The sequence below is a fragment of the Lutra lutra genome, chromosome 4, assembly GCF_902655055.1.
Source record: "Lutra lutra chromosome 4, mLutLut1.2, whole genome shotgun sequence".
NCBI classification, from domain to species: Eukaryota; Metazoa; Chordata; class Mammalia; order Carnivora; family Mustelidae; genus Lutra; species Lutra lutra.
In genome coordinates, this window is record NC_062281.1 from 67,446,586 (window position 1) to 67,473,856 (window position 27,271).

At 37.9% G+C, this 27,271-nt stretch overlaps 2 protein-coding genes across 19 annotated transcripts in view; one reads left to right on the forward strand and one right to left on the reverse strand.

The window, feature by feature from the left end:
• CSPP1 (centrosome and spindle pole associated protein 1) overlaps positions 1-27,271 on the reverse strand; it is a 281,804-nt gene that overhangs the window by 151,276 nt on the left and 103,257 nt on the right. For 10 of the 15 annotated variants that reach the window (XM_047725303.1, XM_047725299.1, XM_047725310.1 and 7 more), the window contains exon 1: positions 9,057-9,259. The exons of 1 other annotated variant lie outside the window; for it this stretch is intronic. In XM_047725303.1, the coding sequence (XP_047581259.1) occupies positions 9,057-9,070 (14 nt within the window). In that variant the 5' untranslated portion in view covers positions 9,071-9,259. Of the gene's footprint in view, positions 1-7,523; positions 7,713-9,056; positions 9,260-27,271 lie in introns of those variants that run through there. 4 more of the 15 variants (XM_047725305.1, XM_047725304.1, XM_047725306.1 and 1 more) reach the window with 3 other exon arrangements.
• COPS5 (COP9 signalosome subunit 5) lies at positions 9,349-27,081 on the forward strand. 4 transcript variants are annotated; one of them, XM_047725314.1, is made up of 9 exons: positions 9,679-9,817; positions 9,975-10,065; positions 11,972-12,206; positions 13,381-13,509; positions 14,185-14,250; positions 14,780-14,865; positions 20,254-20,365; positions 24,602-24,750; positions 26,846-27,081. In XM_047725314.1, exons 3-9 carry the CDS (start codon positions 12,021-12,023, stop codon positions 26,928-26,930), a joined length of 813 nt encoding a protein of 270 aa, XP_047581270.1. In that variant the 5' UTR covers positions 9,679-9,817; positions 9,975-10,065; positions 11,972-12,020; the 3' UTR covers positions 26,931-27,081. The 4 variants fall into 4 exon arrangements, with proteins under 4 accessions (XP_047581268.1, XP_047581267.1, XP_047581270.1 ...); XM_047725311.1 differs by lacking the exon at positions 9,975-10,065 and having other exon boundaries at positions 9,353-9,817; XM_047725313.1 differs by lacking the exon at positions 9,975-10,065 and having other exon boundaries at positions 9,687-9,825.

The window sequence follows — 27,271 nt, forward strand, 5'->3', positions numbered from 1 at the left end:
TGTGGTTTTAATCTGCATTTCTTTAAAGACTACAATATTGAGCATCTTTTTCTGTGTTTATCTGCCATTTGTAGATCCATGTATTTAACCGCTGGCAAAATGTCTCTTCATATCTTATGCCTATTTTTAAAATTAAATTGCTTTATTATTGAAATGTAAGAGGTCTTTATATATAGAAGATACCAGTTCTTTATCAAACATGGTTTGTAAATATTTTCTCTCAGTGTACGGTTTAAGTTTTCTTACTGCCTTCTTTCTTTAATAAGACTTTTTAGAGCAGTTTTTGGCTCACAGCACAACTGATCATAAGGTACAGATTTCCTATACAACCCCTCACAAATGCACAGCCTCCCCCATTATCAATATCCCCCACCAAAATAGTACACTTGTTATCAGTGAAGAACATACATTAATACATAATTAGCACTCAAACCTCATAGTTTACATTATGGTTTACCTTGGTGTTATCCATTCTATGGTTCATACATAGATATAATAACATGTATCTACTATGGCAGTTTCATACATAACAGCTTCACTATCCCCCAAATCCTCTGTGTTACACCTATCATTCCTCCCTCTGCTCTGAACCCTGGCAACCACTGATCTTTTTTACTGCTTCCATAGTTTTGCCTATTCTAGAGAGTCAAACAGTTGGAATCACACAGTACGTAGACTTCACACGGTCTTCTTTCACTTATATGCATCCAAGGTTACTCCATGTCTTTTCATGTCTTTGTAGGTCATTTCTTTTTAGCACTGAATAATATATTGTGTGGTTAGCCACTCATGTACTCCAAATTTTTTGCTTCTTCCAGGTTTTAGCAACTATGAATAAAGCTGCTGTAAACATCTGTGTGATGATGTCTTCTAAAGAGCAGAAGTTTTTAATTTGTATGAAGTCCAATTAATTCAATCACTAATTCATTCACTTTTCATCAATTCTGAATCATTTGTGCTTTCTGGTGTTCTATGTAGGAAACTTTTCCTAACCCAGAATTGCAGATACTTTCTTCTACCTTTTTAGAAGTTTTCTAGTTTTCTCTTATATTTAAGTCTGATCCATTTCAAGTTAATTTTTGCAAATAGTGCAGTTCAGTCATCAAGGTTTAATTTTTTACACGTGGATATAAAATTATTCTAATATTACTTTTTTAAACTATTCTTTCCTCATTGAACTTGGAATTTTTTTAACATTTTTTTCAAAAACATGAAACTTAGTGACTAATTAGATGTGTGGCAAGAAAGAAAAAGTCACTGATGACAAAGGTTTTAAGTCCTGGAAGCTAAATATGGACAGAATCCTTAACAGGGGGCGCCTGGGTGGCTCAGTGGGTTAAAGCCTCTGCCTTCGGCTCAGGTCATGATCTCAGGGTCCTGAGATCAAGTCCCACATTGGGCTCTCTGCTCAGCAGGAAGCCTGCTTCCCCCTCTCTCTCTGCCTGCTTCTCTGTCTACTTGTGATCGCTGTCTGTCAAATAAATAAATAAAATCTTAAAAAAAAAAAAAAAAAGAATCCTTAACAGGAGTGAGTCACAAGAAGTTTTCTGGCCTAGTTTGGTTTAGATATGTTAAATTGGAGTTAAAAAGATATGCTAATGGAAATTTCCAGCAGATACTTAGAAATTCAAGACACATTCAGGGAAGACCACCACAATGGAAATGTTTAAGAGTTGGTTATGTTAAAGTAATAGTTTAAGCTGAAATGAGCACGAACAAGGGAAAAAGAGATGACCCAGAATATTGCCGAACATGTCGGGCAATGTTCACTTGAGGGGGTTACAGAAGAAGCTGGAAAAAAATAGAGAGGAATATTTAAAAGAAGGATATAAAGAAAACCCAATCAACATAATTTGGAAGGAAAAGAAAAGATATAAGAAAGAACTAGTCAAAAATTTCAAATGCAAGAGAGTTAAAGAAAAAAAAAGCATATACTGAATTTAATACTTGGGAGACAATAACTTGTAAAAATATAGAAAAGCAAGCTTTACCTAAAATTTAAAAAAAAAAATACTGGGGTGCCTGGGTGACTTAGTTGGTTAAGCGTCTGCCTTCAGTTCAAGTCATGATCCTGGGGTTCTGGGATGGAAAGCTCTGCACTGAGCTCCCTACTGAGTAGACAGCCTGCTTCTCCCTCTCCTTCTGCTGCTCCCTCTGTTTCTGCACACTCCCCTGCTCCCACCCCTTCCCCACTCTTTCTCTGTTTAAATGAATGAATAAAACCTTTAAAAAAAAATGTTGAGGGGCACCTGGTCGCTCCATGGGTTAAGTGTCTGCCTTTGGCTCAGATCATAATCCTAGGGTCCTGGGACAGAGCCTCCTATCAGGCTCTCTGCTCAGTGGGGAGCCTGCTTCTCCCTTTCCCGCTGCCCACCACTTCCTCTGTGCATGCTATCAAATAAATAAATAAAATCTTGTAAAAAAAAAAAAATGTTGAGGGGCGCCTGGGTGGCTCAGTCGTTAAGCATCTGCCTTCAGCAGAAAGCCTGCTTCTTCCTGCTTTGTTCCCTCTCTCACTGTGTCTCTGTCAAATAAATAAATAAAATCTTCTTAAAAAATAAAATTAAAAATTTTTTTTAAATTTTAAAAAATTTTTAAAAAGTGGCATGAGGAAACTTCTGGCAGTGATGGACATGTTCATTTAAAAAAAAAGTTGAGGGGCACCTGCGTGGCTCAGTGGGTTAAAGCCTCTGCCTTCGGCTCGGGTCATGATCCCAGGGTCCTGGGATCGAGCCCCGCATCGGGCTCTCTGTTCAGCAGGGAGCCTGCTTCCTCCTCTCTCTCTGCCTGCCTCTCTGCCTACTTGCAATCTCTGTCAAATAAATAAAAATATTTAAAAAAAATAAAAAATAAAAAAGTTGAAATTTATATCCATTAAAGAGTACATAATATGAACTTCATTCTATTATTTACTTCTAAAAAGAACACTGATTTTAAAATATGGTTTTAACAAAATACATTCCAAACCAACAAAAGTTAACATAGTTAAGCCATTTTTAATTTGCTAATTATGACAAAGGATTTTTCCTAGTAAAAATTCAAAACAGCTCAACAGTGAACAGTAATTTTCATGTTTTAAAAAAAAATCATTTCTTAAAATCCCCTAATTTCCCTACTTTATGTCCAATAGAAATAAAATGATGGAATAATACATACTTTGAAACAGAATTTTATACAAAATTTAAGCAGAAATGTCATTATCTAAAAAACAAAAAGTAAGCCTCTCACTCTGATCTAAGGTCTCCACATAATACTGTTAACAACTATTAAATTAACAGTTCATTTAACTCAAAGTTTTGGAAGTTCTCTCTTGAATTTAAAGATACTTAAAATTTCCCTTTAGTCTAATTTTTTTTTCTTTTCTTTTCTTTTTTTAAGTAGGCTCCACACCTAGCATTGGAGCCCAACACAAAGCTTAAACTCATGACCTTGAGATCAAGAACTTGAGCTAAGATCAAGAGTCTGACCCTCAACCAACTGAGCCACCCACGTGCTCCCCTTTACCAACACAAGGCTTAAACTCATGACCTTGAGATCAAGAACTTGAGCTAAGATCAAGAGTCCGACCCTCAACCAACTGAGCCACCCACGTGCTCCCCTTTAATCTAACCCTTTAATATCCATTATAAATTCTAAAATTGATTTTATGTAACCATAGTAATATTTTAAACAATAGCAGTACGTATACTATATGCCATAACTAAAATAACAAATTCATTAGATATAAGTATACATTTAATCATTTCTAATTTTGTTCTACTATCTGATTAGACTATAGTATTTTTAAATTGAAAAATCAAGGATACTAATAAGCTTTCTTCTGGCAACGCCCTCCAAAGACCACCAGGAACACTACTGTGGTTAAACTTCGGTTTATTTATCACATTGCATCAAGGGATGAATGAATCCTTGATACTCACCATGGGGAAATCTGGAGTATCTTAACATGGAGGTGTTAGAAAAGACAAATAGGGTTTGCAGCTTGTAAGGTGATTTGGGAGCAGAGCTTTGCTCAGAATTGAAGGCTGTCAAAAGGTGAGAGTAATTCTATGACTGGACATCTTAACAAATCTTATCTAAAGCTGTAAACTGGTTAAGAGACAGCCATCACTCATCAGCTGTGACATGGGATGCTTGGTTTTCTGTAGCTTGGACAACATTCATGTTTTCTCTGTGTTTGGACAGGATTATGGAGTGGTATTGTTTTTCTCTTGATCTATCACAGACACAGGGCTTTATTCGAATGTTGATGTTCTGTGCAACTGTTTATCTTCAGTGGAAGAACAACAAGCCTAAGCACTAGTGTCAAGCCAGTTTCTAGTAACACCAAGGCCTTGGTGATAGTGCAGCCCAGCTTCCAGCTGTCATGACCACATTTTTCTTTCTCACTCCTTCAAGCATATGACAACTTACATAAAACATATTTCAACTACAAAATTATTCAAGATTTAGTGAATCACATAGACTGAGTTGGTAAGTACGGCCTAAGTACAAAATAGATTAAGAATATTTATAATTTGAAGATTAAGTTACAAGAAAATCAGCTGAAAGAAACCTCAAGGGGATTTTTTATTTTCCTTCACCCTACATTGTAAAAATCATTCACAACTTCTTTTAAAGTCTTATCAAGTTGTTTTTACCCCAGTAGCTATGTACATAGTATACAGATGATAAAGTTCTTAAAAAAAAATAATTTAACTGAAAGATCTGGACTTGAAACCCAATTCCATCACTGACTGACTCTTATGTGGCCAACCTCAGTATGTTCCTTAACCTCCCTCTTAGTTTCCTCATCTGTAAAATGGAAATATCTACCTCAGAGCTGTTACGAAGAAAAAACTAAATGGCACACATAAAATGCACGGCACACCTGACACTGAGAAATCAACAAATTAGAGCTGTTTCATTAACTCATTATATTTCAATAGTACTTATATACATCAGTAATTACCTTTTTAAAGAAAGCCTCCAAAATACACTGGAATTTAAATCACCAGTAATTGACACTTGCTTATCATAATCCAAATCAACAAGTCTAGGGGTGCCTGGGTGGCTCAGTCAATTAAGCATCTGCCTTTGGCTCAGGTTATGATCCCAGGGTCCTGGGACAGAGCCCTCTGTGTCAGGCTCCCTTCTCAGTGGGGAGTTTGCTTATCCCTCTCCCTATGCCCTTTCATGCTCCCTGCCCTACTCTGCTGTTTCTCAAATAAACAAACACAATCTTAAAAAAAAAAAAAAAAAAGTCTAATTCTTAAACTTAGGCCCTTTTTGTTTATCATATAGATAGAAATATAAGCAGACCAAAACATACTCATTGTGCTAAGCCTTGGTGAATCTAAAACAAAACAAAAAAAAAAACAGAAGACCCAGAAATAATGGGATATGCCCAATTTCTTTTCCCCATTTCTTCAATCACAAAGAGAGGAGAAAATGTTCCCATCTTTTTCCCTCTTGAGTGAAGTGTAAATTTCCTCCCCACTCTGGAAGCATAAGAAATAGAAAATACTCCCCTCTCTTAGGAGGGCATTATTCAGATGATAAGGAGATAGAAAATTTAAAATATGAACCCTGCCATCAGATTTAGACAAGATAATACCCCATGTCACAGGGCTACATCCGGCCAGACTTGGGGTTAGGGACTGATGTGAAATACCCATAAAGGATCCTGCAGCAATATAAAGAAAACAATTTGAATATGTCTGGAATTCACAAAAGAGTCCAAGACAGGAGCTAGAGGTAAGGTTTAGTAGGTTTTTAAAATGATCTTTACAGCTATAGGAGAAAATATTCCTTTGAAAAAAAGACCCTAGAGTGGGAAAACAGGGCTGAGGACAGAACAGCAGAGAGTGATAACATATGTCCGTGGGATGCAGAGAGGAGCCTATGAAAGTCTTAGAAGAAAGAGAAGGGAAGAGGTGAACCAGAACAATGTTTCTCATTTCCCATCCATCTAGACATCTTTCCACCAAATGAAAAGTACTTAATCTTTTCTCCTAGCAGATGACATCCACATGATCAGTTTGCTTCCATGAGCATACCCAAATTCTGACAAATCCTTCTAAATGTTGCTATCAAGTAACTGGGGGGGGGGGGGGGGTGCCGAGGAGGAAGGGTGAAGGTTAGGATACAGACAGAGTGAATACAGAAAAGCACAATTAAGGCCTTTAGCAACTTACGTCCTTAATGGTGATGAAGAACAGTAGCATAAATTAGCCTTTGGCTTATGCAAAATTGCCAGAACACTTGCTCAAACACCTTTGCCTCCCACTCAGTATAGCAGTGGGAACACAATTCAAAATGTTAAAAGAATAATCTGAAGTCTGCTCAAAGTTTGTAATAAATCACACGTGCCTAAGAACTTTGAGTAAAAAATGTGCTGAAACCAACCTTTTCAATTTAGCCTATTTAAAGCCATCTGCTCCCTTTCAGAAGGTCATCTGTACGCAAGAGACCTAAAATTTCATCCCCGGGGAGGATTTAACCTATTTAACCACCACAGAGCCCGTGTCCTCCTAGAAAGAATATTCAGAAAAGAAAGCAGCATCTCACTGGTTTTCGTGGGATTCCTTCTTGCTTGTCAACATGTTATACCGTTCTTTCATATAAAACAGAATCCTTCTGAGGATATATGGCTTTTTGCAAACCTATATTGGTTGCTATTAGGTTCTTGGCATTTTCCGAGGTGTTTGGAAACAGCTGGTTTGTTTGCCGGAAGTGAAGGTAAACTTTTGAATCCTATAATCTGAGAGCCAGCTTCCCTCAAGAAATGAGTCCCACTGCTCTCAAGAAATGAGTCCCCCATTTACTGAAAACTGGATCCCAATTCCAGACACCAAGCATAAAATGAAGGCAATTAGAAGAGATTCGAGCTTAAGGAAAACAGAGTATTAACAGCACCAACTTCACAGGGCTGTGCTGATTGAATAAATTTCACTTGCAAAAAAAGCAAAGCGTTGAGAACCGCGTCGAGCGGACACTCTATAAACGTTAACCATTACCCAGCACCCAGCACCCAGAAAAGGAAAAGTGCTCCAGAAGGCTTAGCCCAGCAGCGGAGAGCCGGCTGTTGGGGAGGGAAGGCACGCGGGAGCTGTGGGTGGCGGCCCCGTTAAGAAGCGTCAACGCGTCGTCAGGCAACCGGGTCTCCACAGCACCCAAGACGGCGGTGGCTGCCGGGGCCCCAGAGTCCAGACCGCGTAACTGAGGCACCATCCCCGAGCCACCAAGCAGCAGCGAGACCCGGAACCCACGTCCCCGGCCGAACTGCTGCGAAGCCCCGACCAGGATTCTGTATCTGAGATACCGACCTCAACCCTGTAACTCGGGCACCGCCCCTAGCCCGGCGTCTGTGAGACCTCGCCCTCCCAAACCCCGCGAATCCGGCTCCGCAGCCAGCGTGGCCGCCGTGAGACCTCCACCTCCAGGGAGCCCCTGCCCCTGCCTCCGCCCCTGCCCCGGGGCCGCGAACCGAACCCTGGGACACCACCTCCCCCTGACCACACCCCGCCAGGCCCGCTTCCTACCAGTGGTTGACTTGGCTTACTCAGGAGAGCGGGCTTGCGTTGGGGAAGACGCACAGCGCCCGAGAGAAGCTCTTCGCGAGCAGAAGAGGCAGCGACGGCAGCCCAGCACCGGAACACTGTGACAAGCCGAGCTTGATAGCCCCGACTCCGCCTCTAAAGCCGAGCCCTCCGCCCGCCCTTCCCCAACGGACGAATGCGACCCCGCCCCCACTCGGCCGGGTGTAAGGTTGCGTGGTCGGGGCGCCCCCTGTCGTCCCGGAGGCCGCAAAGCACGCTCGCCGGTTCTCTTGTTAAATCATGGGAAATTCTTCCCAAGCTAAATCGATTCTAGCCCCTCCAAACCTACCAAGCCCCGGACGGCGTGGGAAGTAAAAAAGGGTAGGGGTGGCAGTGAGAGAAAAAGTGTTGGCATACACCTCTCCTGCGTATTTTTCCTCTCCAAGGAGTCTGGTCAACGTTTGTCCTGGGCTTTTATAACTAATTTCAACATATTCGGCTCACTCCAATACAGAGCGGCCATGTGCCACCTCTAGAAAAGAGATCTCTAGCTTCCCAAGAGAGTGGAAGTAAGAATACTTTATCCTAAATTACTTTGTAAGAGGGTTTTAAAAACAAATTTTCTTCAAATGGAAGTTAATGTCAAAACTGCAGGAAGGGGTGTAGATTCGCTAATTCTGTTTTTATTTTAACTATTTGCCATACACAGTACTATAAGGGGAGGACACAACTCAGAGCAGTGTCCTGAGCTCTGAAGCTTACAGTGGAAAGAAAAAATTCCAAGTAAATACATAAATACAATGCAATGTAACAGTTACAGAAGCACCTACAGACATTTAAAGACACCTGAAAGGAATCATTATTGGAGAGTGGAGGAAGTCAAGAACGATTTCAAGGTAGAGATCACTGAGCTGTGTTTTTAAAGATTAATTTCAGCTCCCAGGCAAAAAACAAAACAACACAACCACCAGGGGAGAGTAGTTAAGCAAAGATGACCACACATCCAAAGTTTCAGGGTGATTAAAGATGAAGATGGAAAGGCGAGCTGTGATGCTATTCTTCCCCTCTCTCCTCCACTCCAGGCCAAAAACTAAACAAACAAAACTACTGACCATCTGTGTTGGGTGTCAGGAATAAACAAGGAACACAGAACTGATTCCTAGGTTTTGGAGCTTAGAATCTAGTGTGGAGTTGGAGAATGGAGGGGAAGAAAAAACACCTAAAATAAGGAAATAAGGGAAGTAATTAAACATTTCACTAACTGTGGGTAGAAGACAAGTTGCTGAGATTAATTTGGACTTGGGGACAGGAAGAGGTATCACAGAGTTATGCTGAAGATTAAATCGTAAACTAATTGTAAGACTTGAGTACTGGACTTTTCGGAACACTAATAGCTTATATAGATGTTAACTTTTACAAACACGACAAAAGACACCATCATAGCCTCCCGCGAGGCTTCCATAGCTTCCTTGGAATGTCAGAGAACTCCCCGCTAGCGAAGCGTAGTGCCAAACCAAGCTACAGAATTTTACGCACGTGTAGTGACTCATCTGGAAGTAAACAAGAATACCACGTTTATCTTCGTCTCAACTAGCCTCCAGAACTACTTATATCTCAAGTTTCTCACAGACATCCTTATTGTTTGGGCTTTCAACAAACATTTAAGATATCTACATCCACATAAAAACAAGCTTTTTCTCTCCAACACAGCCTAAGGATCTCTCCATTTTTAATATGGCGGAGGCCGAGCCTGCGCAGTACGAACAAAGAAGACCAGTTCCAGTTTCTGGCAAAACGGTAACATGACCTTCTTCCGGCGGGGAAGGCTATACCATTCTCATACCCAATTATTGTGTTTGTCCTAATTCACACGTGTGATTTTCTACGATAATACGTTCTCATTTCAGCCACAAGAAGACTTCTCTGTCTCTATTATGTAACCGCTGTTTATATAGTGGCATCCCGAAAGCGTTCCCGCAATCCCCGAATGGTCTGTACCGACTTCACCTCCGGTTCTAGGTGTCATGGCTGCCTCGAGAGACTAGTACGAGTTTGTACCTGTGGTGGGAAGGGTCCGAAGCCCACACCCGGGAACCTAGCGAGGTAAAGTTGCGTCTCGGTTGTGGAGGCGACAACTTCTCCGATTCCTCGGCGATGGCGGCGTCCGGGAGTGGCATGGCTCAGAAAACCTGGGAATTGGCCAACAACATGCAGGAAGCCCAGAGTATCGATGAAATCTACAAATACGACAAGAAACAACAGCAAGAAATACTGGCGGCGAAGCCCTGGACTAAGGAGTGAGGAGGTCCCTGGCGAAACGCAGGGGAGGGAAGGGGCGGCGGGAGTTTAGGACACCCAGGGGGAGTGGGAGTTGGAGAGGGTGGAGAGTTTGTGTTTTCATGGGCAGGGAGAAGAATATGCCCCTGAGAAATTTTGGTCCTTTTGTCTCCTCAGGTAGAGCCAAAACCCCTCTCCGGGGGCTTGCTTCAACTCCCCTGTCTCTTTAACCCATTTGATTTCAGAGGATGTAAGAGGAAAAGGACAAGCGAGTATCATCTCATTTCTTATTATCTGTATTGTCATATATATGCCACACACCCTGCTTTAAGTCTTGCGTCGATTTACACTTTGCTGGGACCTTCAGTTTATCTCAGACTGGAGACTGCACCTGTCTTTAAAAACCAGATCAGCCCAGGGGTCTCTAAAATGACTGTGAGCCATCTTTCAGAGCTCTATAATTCATTGTTGACTGCTGATAACTGTTTCAGAAACAACGAGGCTCCACCCAGTCTCCCAAAACGTTACTCCACCGGATCTCAAGAGCTAGGAATTTTATCCGTAGAGTTTAAAGCTCTTTGCTCCTTAGCAAAAGTCCCTTTTCTCTGGGAGTAATGACAAGTCAAGGACTATTTACCCACAGCAGATTGTGTGAGGGAGAGAGTAGAAAGTAGAAATGGGAGGTAGCAAGGACAGCATGTTTATCAAGTATTTAATATGGGCTGAGCACTGACCTAGGGATTTCCATGTGTTATTTAATCTGCATGACAATCTTACTGTATTTTCATCCCTTTTCTTGCAAATAAGAAACAAGTAAATGTAAGTAACATTTCATGATCAGACTGAGGCAATGGACTTTTAAGTGAATAACAGACTGAAGTTCAAACGTCATTGACTGTCACTAGTTAGTTGACTGGCCCTAGGAAATTTGTGTATCTTCATTTTTTATCTGTAAAAAGGAATTAAGACCTATCTATTGGTAATATAAAGATTAGATGAGATAATACATTTAAAAGGGCCTACAATGTATGTAATGGGAGCACAATAACTATCTTTTTTTTCTTTTTCCCAGTAAATGAAGGAGCCAAGATTTTAATTCATGTCTTGACTCCCAAGACCAGGTCTCCATATTTCTCAGTTTTGACTGAAATCTGCGGGCAGACATCTTAAAAAGGCTTCTCAGGGGGAAAAAAAGTGGGGGGGGGGTTGGGGGGGCTTCTCAGAGATATTGACCAACCACATTATTAAAAACTGCTGTCTGCTTACTTTTATAACATTATACATTTAAGGTTGCTATAACCTATTAAATATTTGAACACTATCTGCTTGCTTTACTGTCTGATTGTGGCTCTAATTATATTCATCCTAGCTCTCCTGGGCTGCATCAGTGACACGGAAGTTGTAATTTTATTCAAGATAGTTTAGTCACATCTACATATGACAAACTGAAACAGTGATGGAAGCAGAAGTAAAGATATTAGAGCTACATTTTCAATTCTGAGGCTGATGGCACAGAAAGTAATACACTTTTTCGAGAGTACTATAGATGGGCTAAAACTAATCACAGCTATCACTTACAAAGTTTTAGTGTACATCAGGCAGTAAGCTAAGCATTTTAGATACATTATTTCACTTACTTTATTTCCTCCTAACAACAAATCTTTGAAATATTCCTATTTGCAGATGAGGAAATTAAGGCACAGACATGAAGTGGTTATCTCTAAGGCTACAGCCGCATGGCAGGGTAGACTCAAATGTAAGCAGATGGATGTCAGAGACCACATTTGGAACCATTAGGGGAGAAAGTTAGGCCTGAGAATCTTTAGGCACAACCATCCAACTAGAGTCAGAATGAGAGATTTGGTGATTCCAAAATTAATTGAGAAAAAGTCTATTGAACTGGTCATGTAATTCCTTTCTACTTGAATAGCATATTTTAAAAATTATTTCACACTTTTCCCTTCCCCTGAGAGGAAATATTTTGCAGGACCCTGACATGTTTATCATTTCCAATCCCCTGCAGTAAAGCTACTTCCTTTTTCTTTTCCACATTCTACACTCTTTCCCCTTCCCATCACTATAAATTCCTTCAATACTTACTTGTAATCTTTACAAAAACTGTCTTTGAAATTATGTTTTATATAAGTTAATTATACTGTGCTTTTGTTTTGTAGCCACCATTACTTTAAGTACTGCAAAATTTCAGCATTGGCTCTACTGAAAATGGTGATGCATGCCAGATCGGGAGGCAACTTAGAAGTGATGGGCTTAATGCTAGGAAAGGTGGACGGTGAAACCATGATCATTATGGACAGTTTTGCTTTGCCTGTAGAGGGCACTGAAACCCGAGTAAATGCTCAGGCAGCTGCATATGAGTACATGGCTGCATATATAGAAAACGCCAAACAGGTAAAAATGTTGTTCCTTAAAGATCAGTAACTCTAAGTTAAGAGTCTCGTGGTGACTCTTGAGTTTCTAAACTTAAAACTATCCTCTTTACATAAAGTTGATATTTTAATTTCAACAATTTCTATGTAAAATGTGTAAAAGGTTGGCATGGATTTTTTTTTTTTTTTTTTTAACTCATACTCAAGGGGCACCTGGGTGGCTCAGTGGGTTAAGCCTCTGCCTTCGGCTCAGGTCATGATCTCAGGGTTCTGGGATCAGGCCCCGCATCGGACTCTCTGCTGAGCGGAGAGCCTGCTTCCTCCTCTCTCTCTCTGCCTGCCTCTCTGCCCACTTATGATCTCTATCTGTCAAATAAATAAATAAAATTTAAAAAAAAAAAACTCAAGAGAGTAGATCTTAAAAGTTTTCATCATAAGAAAAAAGTTGTACCTAATGTGCAGTGATGGATGTTAACTACATTTCTTGTGATCATTTTGCAATATATACATATATTGAATCATTATAGTGTATACCTGAACTAATACAATGTTATACGTCCATATCTCAGTAAAAAAAAAAAAAAAAAAAATTTATTTCTCACACTCAGTATCAGATGTATGTTTAAAACCAAAAATTTGGAAATGACCTAAATGTTCCTGAGTATAAAACTGATTAAATAGATTATGGTATAGCTATACAATGAACTGTAAGCCTGCCTTTAAGAGAAATGAAAATTAAAAAGTAGTTATCTATATATTTTATCTACTTGGAACAAACCCCATGATATTGTGTTGAGTTGAAAAAGCAGAGTGTAGAGCACTGTATGTGGTATGTTGTTGTGTGTATCTCTCTTAATCTACATATATGCAGAGAATATGTCCGTAAGATAGGTATATAAGCAGTGATTATAGTGGTTTACATCTGGGTTGAGAATCTGGGTAGTTGGGGGGAACAAGGTAGGAAGCAGACTGAATAACCTTACTCTACTTGTGTCTTGTTAATTTTATTCCTGAAGCTTCAGGTATTGTGCTTTGGGTATTACCTATTGGAAATAATGCTTTTTTAACCTAAAAGCAGCATATGCTATCCACTATTCTGCATGTTTTCATTTTATCATAATGCTATGTAAGCAGACAAATGACAAGTGTCTCTAAGATTAAACAGAATCCTCAGTCTTCTTTGCCTTCTTTGTTAGGTTGGCCGCCTTGAAAATGCAATTGGCTGGTATCACAGCCATCCTGGCTATGGCTGCTGGCTTTCTGGGATTGATGTTAGTACTCAGATGCTCAATCAGCAGTTCCAGGAACCATTTGTAGCAGTAGTAGTAAGTATTTTTACAATCAGTCTTAATTAAGTTCTTCATGAAGATTTATTAAAGCAAGTATACAGAGAAATAAAAACTGTAGAACAGTCTGGTGTCATTATGCGTAGGATTGAATCTGAATTCCACCTCCTAGAAGCTGGGACTTCAAACAGGCTACTTAACCTCTCTGCAACTCTTCCCCAACTCTGTAAGATGAGGGTGATCACAGCACCTATGTCTTAGTTCCCTGCAAACAGTAGACATTCAGTAATGTTGACTGAATTGAGTAAGTCAGAAATTGCTAGAGCAGCTCTTGCTATGCTCACAGTGTTTTAGATGCAATCCAGGTTACTATGAGAAAGGTAGAAACTGTTCCTCTAGTAAAAGAAAACTTTGAAAAAGAGATGAGGAAGTCTTCAGATAACATTGTTAAATAGTATAATAACTAGATCTACTTTCTAAATTAATTATGATAATTCTATACTTAACCACTTTATTCAACTTTGTTGTTATTTGGTTTGGTTATTTTTTTCCAATTATTGTTTCCTATTATTTGGTTATTTTACTTAGTTTTTGTATGTGTGCATGCATGCATAGTATTATATATACGTATGTAGTTCTAATTTTAACATTTAAACAAATGGAAGTATATAACAGTTTTATAACTAGCAGATATCAAATACATCTTTCTTATAGATTGACCCAACAAGAACAATATCTGCAGGGAAAGTGAATCTTGGAGCCTTTAGGACATACCCAAAGGTAATTTTTAAAATTTGAAGTCCTTATAACTTTTTAAATGACTTATTTTTAAAGTCATGTTATGGTTAATACCTTGTTTTGTCCTAAACAGTTTGAAAATATTTACAAAATAGCAGTCGACCAAAACAAATTGTCTGTAGCAAAAGATAACACATTTGTGTTATATGTTGCTAAGAAAGCAGTTTTCGTTTGTTAATAAGTACCTGTGTGTCCATCGTGACATTCTGACAGGTACTAGACCACAAGCTAAATACATCTGTTTCTGTCCCTACAAACTGAAATAGATATTAGCATACGTGTACATCCCCTGACAAGAAAAATGAATCTATAAACCAAATCCAACCATTGGCCATCATTGGGGTTGAGAGACAGAATAAGCACCTTTTTTTACTGGAATGTCTAAGTTCAATATGTGGCTCCCCAGAATTAATGTTTCTATAAATGGAAAGCTGCGTAGAAAGTATGTTTTTCTGCATGAGTGTTTGTGTGTGGTTTTTTTTAATATTCTGTTTTCTCCATTTTTGTTGAGGGCTACAAACCCCCTGATGAAGGACCTTCTGAGTACCAGACTATCCCACTTAATAAAATAGAAGACTTTGGTGTACATTGCAAACAGTAAGTAATTTTAAGGTGTATGTGATACCACAATCATCTTAAGAATCCTTAGTCCAAGCCCTTAATTTCACAGAGGAAAATAAAGGTTCAGATGAAATGCACCTCATAATCCGTTTTAAAATTGTAGTAAGAATACAGAATTTAGGATAATGTTTGAAATTTTTATTAATAATCATTTTAACCTGTTATTTGCCTTTCACACAACTATAAATATTGTCAATGTATAAGATACTTGGCCCATTGTTGAAATTAACAATTGAAAAAAGTTGTATTCAGGATGAACCTGACACAAGCATGTCTGCAAGCTCTCATAGTAACCAAGTTTCATTTGTTTGTTTATGAGAGTACATGAGCAAGGGGGAAGGGCAAAGAGAGAAGCAGACCCCCCCCCGCCCCCACCACTACCACTACCGAGCGGGAAGCCCAACACAGGGTTCTATCCCAGGACCCCAAGATCATGACCTGAGCTGAAAGCAGCCTCTTTAACCAACCGAGCCACCCAGATGCCCCTCAGGTTCTGTTTAGTAAACTTCATCCTAAGCATTTTCACTCCAAAATTTAAAGAAACCATACTAAAACCAATGAATTATATACTTCTTTAAAATAGTGAATATTGTATGGTGAGTGCTGGGAAGTGTGTAAGCCTGACGATTCACAGACCTGTACCCCTGGGGCAAATAATACAGTATATGTTAATAAAAATAATTAATAAAAAAAAGAAAATAGTGAATGTTAAGGTATTTGAATTACATCTCAAGTTTTAAAAGTATTAAGTCAGTGAAAGCAGTTTTCTCCTTCTGAATATATCTTGCCACATCACATTGACCTTCCCACCACACTCTGGAGCCTGAACCAAAGTACTAGCCTTCTAACTAGTCTTCCAGTTCTTCTGTTCACCCCTTTAAAGGTCTTTTGTCAGCTAAATTGATTCTGTTAAAATGTAAGTGAGGTCATATTCCTCCTCCTCCAGAATGATTTCCTGTATCACCAAAAATAAGATCCATAGTCCTCATGATGGACTAACAGCCCTATGTGATCTGACCCGTACTACCTCTGGGCTCATCTCCTATCACTAAATCTTTGCTCTCTCCAGTCCAGTCACAGGGGCCTCCTCATGGTTGTCAGAAGTGCCAGGCAACTTTCTGCCTCAGGGCCTTTGCATTTGCTGTTCCCTCTTCTGAGAAAATTGTTCCTATTTCCATGTGGCTCACTGACTACTTTAATCATGGAGTATCTGTTTAAGGGTCACCTTAACAGAGAATGTTCACTGGTCACCCTGTCTAAAATAACACCTTCCAGTCAGTCACTTTGTTTCAGTTTCCCTGCTTTATTTTTCTTCTTAGCACTTACCATTCTGACATGTTTTTGATTCCTTGTTATTGACCCCTTTAGAATGTGAAATTCATTACAATAGACTTAATTCAGTGCTGTAGACTAACATTTAAATCAGACATGGCACATAAAAGGGTGGGCATCCCCCCCAAAATGTTACCTAAATGATTAGGGTCCCCTTTTCTCCATACCTCCTATCCAAACTTTTAGGAATACCTCTTATTCTTCCATTCAGAAATTCTTAGAAAATTCTAGAATTTCTAAAATTGAGTTATAAAATATATCAGTCATCCCTGACATACTTCAGGGGGAAAAAAAAGATTATTTTTTATTTTTCAGTTAGAGACTTGGGATTAAATCACATAATTTGCCCTATTGGAAAAGAATTTTTTAAAGAAGACAAAAATTTAAGCCATTCTGGTTTGAGAGAATTGCTCCTAAGCATGGAAACACCTTTGCTGTGATACTTTCTCAGCGTAAAAGTTAATTTTTTTCATTTATATTGAGTTATAGTGATAGAAAAAGCTTATACCTTTAATACCTACACTACTTATTACACTACCAACAGCAGTTTTTGAAAGAAAAAAGACTGAGGCAGTCTATGCTTTCTGTATCCAAACAAACCTACATTTCCTATTTTACTAAAATACAAGCCCATCAGAGAAGAAGAGCCACCTTCTAGCTATCTACATTGTTAGAGCCTAGAATTTGGAATCTGAAATTACTTAGATAGTCAAAGGTATTCTCTTAGGATCAATTCCTGAATAAGAGAGAATAAACTCTTTCCTAGGGCAAATAAGGGGCTTGATTTATTTTTGTTTAAAATCTTTAATGAAACATAGTGCCAGGCTGAAAGAGCAGGGGTTTGGGGCTGCCTGCTTATAGATCCATTTCCGAACTTATTTGGTGATAAGGTATTACGTCTAGTTTATATTGGTCTTTCTTTCCTGCCTTAAATCCCACATCATATTGCACACCCAAAGTCTGTTTAAAATAAAGAATATAATGCAGATAGTAAATATTTTTAACTTTGAAGAACCTTAGTGAAAATAGGATACAGGGGTTGTTTTGTTTTTTTAAGTTAGCTTGTATGTTATCAGTGTTATGCAGGAGCATGGTTTAAAGAGTAAAATGGTTCTATGAAACTTATTATGAAAAATAACAATTTGTACCATTCCCTTTTCCCATCCCCCAGAGGCAGTCACTTAAACTATTATAGTTATTCCTATATGTATTTACCCCATATCTTCAAACAAGTACTGATAGCGCTACTTCTTGATTTTCAGTTCTAGACAGTATCTATTATTGACTTCCCGTACAGAAGATGAGGATTTAGCTACACAAGTAATTTTGAATGTTCTTCTTGTTTTCAACTCTACTACTGAGATTTGCAGCTAATCACTACATGCTAGACAAAAAATTTCATTGCATCAGCCTATGGAATTAAAACTAATTACATTAAGGTGATCCATTAATTTTAAAACATAAACTCTATAGAACTTTGAGTTCCCTTATTTTCCATCCTTTATAAATCCAAATGTCTATTGCTATATTCATCTCTCATTTCTTTTTTTTCCCTCAAGTATCAGAGATACAGCCCCCTGCTTTCTAAAGCTGACCTTTTCTACTTGGGCCCCTCATCCCCTCCCCATACCTAACTCCCTTACTCCTGGGATCTTACTTCTTAAATACTCTCTTAAATGTCTACAGTCTGCATGTAAAAATAAAACTATGAGAGTTTTGATAGTAGATAAAACTTTTCATATCCTTTCTCTGCCACTTACTAGCTATGTAGCTTTGAGTAAAATCTTTGCTGTCTGAACATTTCTTTGTCTACAGACTGGGAATAATAAATGCTTTATGTGTATGGTTATAAGAAAGACTAAATGAGAATGTATGTAAAGCACCCAGAACATAATAGGTGCTCAAGAAATATGCTGTTCACCTGCACATTTCATTAGCCATGTCCTGTCCATCTTCAGATCTGCATAGGTATCTTAATCTTGAAAAGACCCTCACTTAATTCTGATGTCCTTAAATTCTTACTCTTTTTTAATTTCTTCACTCACTCCTGAATTAATTCAACAAGAATTTCTTATGGTGTCCACCTGTCTTTTATCTTTTGCACCACTAACCTGCGTCTGAGCCTTTCTTCACATCTGCTGCACTTCAGTAGTATCCTTTGTGGTCTCCCTGCCTACTGTTTCTCTGAAACACATCCTATCGTAAGCACCTCTTAAACACCTCTTAAAACACCTCTTTGGCCCTATCATGCTCTGCTCAAATATCTTCCATTAGTCCCCACTACCTAGAAGATAAAGTTTAAATTTATTTTTTTAAGTTTTTATTAAGTTCTAGTTAACATACAGTGTAATATTAGTTTCAGGTGTATAATCCAGTGATCAGCATTTCCATACAACATCTGGAGCTCATGACAAGTGCACTCCTTAATCCCCATCACCTATCTAACCCATCCCTCCACCCATGAAGTTTAAATTTTATTACCTTTTGTGTAGTATCTTCTACCAAATAGATCCCAACAAAGCTTTCTAGGTTCCCCTCACATAGTTACTCTGCTTTTGCTTAACTGTCCAGCCAAAGTGATTTATTTACTGTTCCTTTTATGACTTTCCTGTTTATAAGTCAATGATGCCTGCTTAATGCCCTCCTTGCTGTCAACATATCCGCACATAGACTCATGTAAGGGTTACTCTCAGTCCCGCCTTCTCCCTAGGCCTTCTCAGGCAATTCTGTCTACACTGAGAGTACTCAGTATTTCTAACATTTAATTGGTGGTGATTAATTCTATATATGCCCTATAGCATCACTGTTATTTAGTATATATCATTGTATTTAATTTTTTGTGGATTCATACCACATTTCCCCTGTAAATAGTATTAAGCTCCTTAAGGTTAAAAAAAAAGTCTCTTGTTTGTTTGTATCTATTGATGTACAGAACCTAGTGAGTATTTAAATATTTATTACATTAAAAATACATGTTTTTCATACATTTAACCAAATATTTCTTGCGCTCACTGGTTATAAATTAGGCACCTTTATTTTTTTTTTTTAGATTTTTTTTTTATTTATTTATTTGACAGACAGAGATCACAAGTAGGCAGAGAGGCAGGCAGAGAGAGAGGGGGAAGCAGGCTCCCCGCTGAGCAGAGAGCCCGATGCGGGGCTCAATCTCAGGACCCTGAGATCATGACCCGAGCCAAAGGCAGAGGCATTAACCCACTGAGCCACCCAGGCGCCCTAATTAGGCACCTTTAAAAGTAGTATTTTTTTAGGCACTCTAAGGATTCTACTTTGAGGTTTGCTTTCCAAAAAGCAATATTTCTGGGGCACCTGGGTGGCTCAGTGAGTTAAGCCTCTTGCCTTCGACTCAGGTCATGATCTTAGGGTCCTGGGATTGAGCCCCGCGTCAGGCTCTCTGCTCAGCAGGGAGCCTGCTTCCCCCTCTCTCTCTGCCTTCCTCTCTGCCTACTTGTGATCTCCCTCTCTGTATCAAATAAATAAATAAAATCTTAAAAAAACACACAATAGATCCTAATTAGGGAATTAGAAGGAAGAAATGGGAAAGCCACATGTCATTTTCAGTACTTTTAAAAGCCTACCAAAAATTTCATTGACCCTAGAGAAGCAGTTCATTAAGTTTATATGCTTTTTGGCTAGAATTTATGAACTCAATAACATGGATAAACATATGTTATTCAGAAGTTCTGACTAATTGTTAAGTTTTGGGGAATGCTGGACTCTATAGTGGGAAGAAATTTAACACAAGAAAGTTTAACAGAAGATTTAAAACAGAAGATTGAAACCATGCCTCTGAAGTTTAACAGAAGTTTAACAGTTAAAGTTTAACAGAAGATTTAAAACCATGCCTCTGAAGAGTAAGGAAGCCATGGTTACCTATTGTTCTATTGGACTAAAAACTAAAACATAACTATTTGGATATAAAATGTAATTCACTTAAATTTGGCCATAACTTTTATATGATATGGTTGAATTTTTTTTTTTTTAGCTTACTAAACTTGTCCTTTTGTTTCATAGATATTATGCCTTAGAAGTCTCATATTTCAAATCCTCATTGGATCGCAAATTGCTTGAGCTTTTGTGGAATAAATACTGGGTGAATACGCTGAGTTCCTCTAGTTTGCTTACTGTAAGTACTATATTTCCAAGGGATGCATTTGAATTTTATCTAAGCTACACTAAGTTGTTTAATATCTGAAACTCTTTTTCCTGGAAAGGTTATACCTGACTTAGCCAAGACACCAGGGCTGGGATTAGATTCTGCACATGACCAGAGCTGGATTGGGATACTAGGCGAAGCCAAGATCTGTGTCATGTGGCATTGAGATTAAGTCCAAGTGACAAATATAGGTGGCCAGATGAAAGTGAAATCTGCCCCTGCCTTAAAGCAACAGAGAGAAAACTAGAAATAATTGTTTTTTGTTGAGTCAAGTGCATCAGGTAGGACCCCAGTTACAAGTGACAGGAGACCCACCCAAGCTGGCCTAATCAAAAAAGAGAATCTTTTAAGCTGTGAAGTCCAGGAGTAGGGCTTACTACAGGCAAGTTTGCACTGAAACAGTATTGTGAGATCTTTGTCGTTCTGTCTTAGCTTTGATTTCGTATCATTCAGCTTCAGTTTTGGGCTTCCTGTGAAAACAAGATTGCAGGGGCTCCTGCGTGGCACATGGGATTAAGTGTCCAACTCTTGGTTTTGGCTCAGGTCCTGACGTCAGGGTCATGAGACTGATCCCAGTGTTGGGCTCTCAGCTCAGTGCAGAGTCTGCTTGGGATTCTGTCTCCCTCGCTCTCTCCCTTTCCTGCTTATGCTGTCTCTTAAAGAAATAAATCTTTAAAAAAAAAAAAAGGAGGGGAGAGGAAAGGAAAACAAGATGGCAGCATTAACTTCAGGCCTCCCGGCCTCTCATTTTCACATTCAAAAGAGAAGATCAGGATACTCGTAGTCACGCATAACTCCAGGCAAAACCTCATTGTGTCTGAGGTTTGTTTAGGTCACATGCCCATCTTAAACCTGCTCTGGGCCAAGGGAATGAGCACCATGAGTGGCTGTGTCAAGGCAAGTACTTCACTGCTTGGGCTGGGCTAGAAAAAACTCAGGAGCACATGGACTAAGAATTAGGAAGCATCGTCCCCAGAAGGAAATCAGAGTATCATTAACTTAAAGTAGCAGATGCTGGGCAACAAAAAATAAGATAAAATAAATCACTGAATTTTTTCAAATATATCATTAAAACATAACTTGGATATTTATTTTACAAGCTTCTACTGGAGCTTAGTCACAAACAGTTGCTTTTCCTTTTTTTTTTTTTTAAAGTAGGCCACCTCACATAGTACAGAATAACATAATGGTTAGAATCACAAAATTTGGTACAAGGTAAACTCATTTCAAAAAGAACTCTGGCACTTTACTAGATGTGTGTGACCTTCAGAAATTTATTTAATGAGACTAAATTCAGTGGTTCAGTGATAACAGTACCTACCTACATCATTAAGTACCATGACAGTTAAATGAAATTCTTTTTTTTTTTTTTTTAAAGATTTTATTTATTTATTTGTTAGAGAGAGAGAGAGCATGAGCACAGGCAGACAGAGTGGTAGGCAGAGGCAGAGGGAGAAGCAGGCTCCCCACTGAGCAAGGAGCCCAACGCGGGACTCGATCTCAGGATGCCGGGATCACGACCCGAGCCGAAGGCAGCCGCTTAACCAACTGAGCCACCCAGGTGTCCCTAAATGAAATTCTTTATGTAAATCAGTTAACAAAGTGCCTGGCATATAATAAAGCGTCCGCAAGTTACTATTTTTTGTTTGGTTCATTTCTTGGTTCATAGGAAAAGGCCTCACTTGAGCATAATTTCTATGATTCTATTATTAATTTTAAAGATTTTATTTCTTTAGAGAGAGAGCCTGAGCAGGGGCAGAGGGAGAGAGAAAATCCCAAGCAGACTCCCTGCTGAGCACAGAGCCCAACAGAGGGCTTGGTCCCATGACTCTGAGATCATGACCCAAGCTGAAGCCAAAAGTTGGACACTTAACTGACTGAGCCACCCAGGCGACCCTGTCTATGATTTTAAAAAGAGTTCTGACAGACTTCTTATTCTTATTTTGTAACCTTAACAGTCAGAAGTAGCAAATTAGAAGAAAGGAAAATGATCATTATAGCAAACATTTATGAAGTGCTTCTTTTGTGCCATATACTGCTAAATGCTTTGTATGCATTGCTTCCTTAGAGGCAAGTATACTGATGAGAACCAGAAGTGACATATAATGGCAGAGGGAAAAACACTAAGACCAGAGCAGTCTGAACCTTTCTTTGCCTAAAGGCAAACAGCTCTATCTACTCAGCCAGCCAATGGTTATCCCTGTATTCCAGCACTGCATATGTTGAGGACATTAATAATCAAGAAAAGGTTAAATTAGGTTAAATTGTATTTTCTTCTTTTTTGTGGCTGTATATATAGTTCATTACAGCATTTTAAAAAATTTATAGGGCTCCTGAGTGGCTCATTCGGCTAAGCATCTGCCTTCGGCTCGGGTCACGATCCTGGCATCAAGCCCCTCGTTGGGCTCCCTGCTCAGCAGGGAGTCTGCTTCTCCTCTCTCTGCTCCTCCCTCTCTCATGCACACACTCTCTCTATCTCAAATAATCTTAAAAATTAAAAAAAAGAAAAAATTCATAGACATATGTTCAATGCATCTCTTTCTCCAGCTAACACATACTACCTAAAAGCTACCAGGAAAAAAAAAGTTATTTTTGGATTTAACAAATTAGTTCCCTATTCATTTTCTGTGTGTTTAAAATGTGAATGATGTTATTTTATTTCATTTTAATAGTATAACTGTGGTTCCTGCCATCTTAACATTTTTATGGCTTTAGCTAAATCTTCCAAATGTGAAGTGGTTTACAAACCTTAAGTTTTTCTTCAGATCTGTAGAGGGGAAAATGTCTTGGTGTCCTAAACCATTTAGGTCCAAAGTGAATATAATTGCATATTTAAAAGAGCACTTTATAAAATCATTGGAAGAGCTGGTAGCATTGTAAAGGGCACTCTGTAGTGAGTATGATGACAGCAAATAACTTTTCATGTTTGGTGGTTGAACTTGTACACTGTCTTACAGATTGAGTAAATAGAGTAATGTACTAATTGTTTCCAAGTTGTTTATTTAATCTTCACTCTTTTTTGAAGATAAGGGAAAGAAATGGAACATATACTTCATAACACATCTTAGTGAAAAGTTGTTTTGTATTTTAGACCACAACATTAAAAAAAAAAAAACCATAAAAATGCTCAAGTGTTTAATGCTTAGGTGTACATATATAACTGTTAAAGTTTTTCTTTTTAAAAAGTATGAAATATTAAGGGACAAATGGTATTTATAGGTGTGTGTGCAAGCATATAGCAATACTCTAAAATATAACCAGGATTACAGCTAAGTGGAGGGATTATAAGTGTTTCCTTTCCTCTTTACTTTGCTCTACATTTTCCAAATTGTCTGTAGTAACTATTACTTTATAATCAGAAAACCTAAGATAAATGTTACTTTTTAAAAATAGTTCAGTATTGGGACGCCTGGGTGGCTCAGTTGGTTGGGTAGCTGCCTTCGGCTCAGGTCGTGGTCCCGGCGTCCTGGGATCGAGTCCCACATCGGGCTCCTTGTTTGGCGGGGAGCCTGCTTCTCCCTCTGCCTGCCATTCTGTCTGCCTGTGCTCGCTCGCTCTCCTCTCTCTCTGACAAATAAATAAAATCTTTAAAAAAAAAATAGTCAAAATCTGTTAAAAAAAAAAAATAAAAATAAAAATAAAAATAGTTCAGTATTAAATGCTGAAATTTCAACAAGAACAAATAACAAAATTAGCTAATAGTTATTAAGCCTTTACCAGGTGCCATGGACAGTCCTAAGAGCTTTATATACATTACTCCATATACATTATTTAATTTAGTCTTCATGATAGCCTTAATGTAGAAATTATCACTGTCCTCTCCCCAATTTTCAGAAGACAACTTAAAGGCACAGAAAACTAGGGAGTTTACCCAAGGCCTCCCAGCTAATCTGCAGCAGGACCAAAACTGAGACTCTGGCCTATCTACTTCACAGCCTCTCATAATAACAAGTATTAGACTAATGAGTCCAAAAGAAGAATTCCAGATTTAATCTTGAAATTATAAAGGGGGGGAAAACTCCACACTTGAACTGCTTGAACTTTGGGGTCAGTTTGTACAAGTAAATCTCATTTCTTAATTCAGGGACTATCACACTTAAATTTCATGGTGGAATTCTTTGTAAATGAAATGTTCTAAGAAGAAAAAATATACGTTAAAATATATATATGCACACACACACTGACACAATGCCATTTTCCCTACAGAATGCAGACTATACCACTGGTCAGGTCTTTGATTTGTCTGAAAAATTAGAACAGTCAGAAGCCCAGCTGGGACGAGGGAGTTTCATGTTGGGTTTAGAAACACATGACAGAAAGTCAGAAGACAAACTTGCCAAAGCTACAAGAGACAGGTAAGAGCAAATCTGTACCTATCCCTAACTAGTTCTTTTTGTTTCAAAATGTGTACCTTATAATTGGATTCAAATTCCTTATGTTTCAACTTACTTACAACTTAGAATGGTACCCGAATGTTGATTTCTTGGGACCTTTAAGAGTTATCAAATGCAAATTAGAAAATTTAGGTTAAAACATTTAAGGTTTAAAGATCTAGGTAATGTATTATTAAAAAACTGCCAGTCATCTTTTCTAGATGTAGCTAAAGAAAACCAATCCATCACTGGATCTTTAAAAAAAAAAAAAAAAAAAAAAGAGGGTGGTTGGGTTATAGACATTGGGGAGGGTATGTGTTATGGTGAGTGCTGTGAAGTGTGTAAGTCGATGATTCACAGACCTATATGCCTGGGGCAACTAATACATTATATGTTAATTAAAAAAAAAAAAAAACTTCTGCAAAAGGACATCCAAATCTATTCTAACTTAATCGTCTTTTGAGGGATTATATTGAGATTTCTTAAATTTATCAAACTTATTTTTATGAAGTTTTAAACCCCTAAATATAAAAGAAATGACTGCATTTCTCTTAAGTTATTCTTCTGAAATTATCTTAATACAGTAATTTAGTATCCCAAATTGCACTACCAAGAATTTATTAGGAACAAACTTGGAATGTTTTCTCTGATAACTTATGAAATAATCACGTGGCCCTTCAGATGCATAGAGGATTGGAAAGACCCCCTAAATAGCATGTACTTTCATATAAGTTTGAACTTTAATGTGATAATTAGCTGCAGAGAATAAGGGAAAATTATGTTGACATCTATATAAACTGATACCTTGGTATCCATCTTCAGAAAAATCGGACTGGTCAGGAGGACAGAAAAGGGAGATGGGAAGGTAAAGTGTGTTAGGAGCAGAAGCCATCTTGGGTTAAATTACCGTACTCTTTTTGAATTTTTAGAAGGTATAAAGCTAGTGAACTGGTTAAAAATTTAATCTTTCTTTAATATTAGGTCTCATTTTTTTATATGAGTGTATGCTTTTGCTTATCTATCTTTATATCATTTGTGATTTATAATTTTATCTACATTTACACCTCAGTTTCTTAGCAAGCAAAAATTTCACAATGGTAATGTCTCTAATTATATAAGAAGAAATGTAGGAAGGACAAAAGTAGTAGTAAACAGGTAGAGTATTTTCCTTTTGTGGGTAACTATAAAAATTGTATCCCTTCTAAATATTGTGGGGTTTTACTGTTTTTTGCTTTTTATTTTTTATCAGTTTTAAAACCTAAGTCCTTCACCCATTGACTTTGACCTTTAATTGTTTGAAGGATGTTTGTGATTATTTTGGGGGAAAAAGCATAGTATTCTTTAAATTAATCTCTTTTTTAATAATTCTAAGTAATAAACAATAAGGAGTTAGATTTTAATGTAATATCAGAATCAGTCTGTAACGATGAATTATATATAACTTCAGTCACCTTCCAAAATGGAACTTTTCCCAAAACTGTTGATAAGTAACAAAATTAACTGTTGTAAGTTATATCAAATTTTATACTGCTCTGTTGTGAAGCTTCTAGTAAGTATAGTTGACTCTTAAACAATGTGGGTTTGAACTGCATGGATCTGCTTATATGTGGGGGTTTTTTTAGTATAGTATTTAAGTACAGTACAGTAATATAAATGTAGATTTTTAATACTTCTCTGTAGCTTAGTTTTTTGTAAGAATATAGTATATAATATATGTAATGTACAAAATATGTGTTAATCAACTGTTTATGTTATTGTTAAGCTTCCCATTAATACTAAGCTCTTAGTAGTTAAGTTTTGGGGGAGTCAAAAGTTACATGTGAATTTTCAATCAAGTGGAAGATTTGGTACCCTTAACTCCCACGGTGTTCAAGGTTCAACTGTAATGAAATGGTTAAAAGACATGACGAAGGCTAAAAATTACAAGAGTAAACTGTAAATTGTAGTTCATGGAGTATAAATAGAACTGAAAATCATTATTGGGGGTACAAGGATGGAAATGGAGGGGAGGGAACTTGCATATTCAAAACAGTTTTAATGTTCTTATGACATTATGTGATGTGTTTTTTCTTTCCAGCTGCAAAACTACCATAGAAGCTATCCATGGATTGATGTCTCAGGTTATTAAGGATAAACTGTTTAATCAAATTAACATCTCTTAAACAATCACTAAGTAGTACTTTTGACTGAAAGCCAGTATGAGAAAAATACTCAAGTAACACTTTAAAACCAGTTACCAAAAATCTGATTAGAAGTATAAGGTGCTCTGAAGTGTCCTGAATATTAACATCGTGTAATAAAACTCTTTAAAATTAAATTGTTCTTCCGTTATTTTGTGGGAGCAGTTACATTATTTTTCTAGTATCCTTTAATGTTCTTGACTGTAAGAGAAAGAAATATTTTGGCTATTGTGGACATTGCTGTTATGAACATTGGAGCGCATATGGCCCTTCTTTTCATTACATCTGTATCTTTGGGGTAAATACCCAGTAGAGCAATTGCT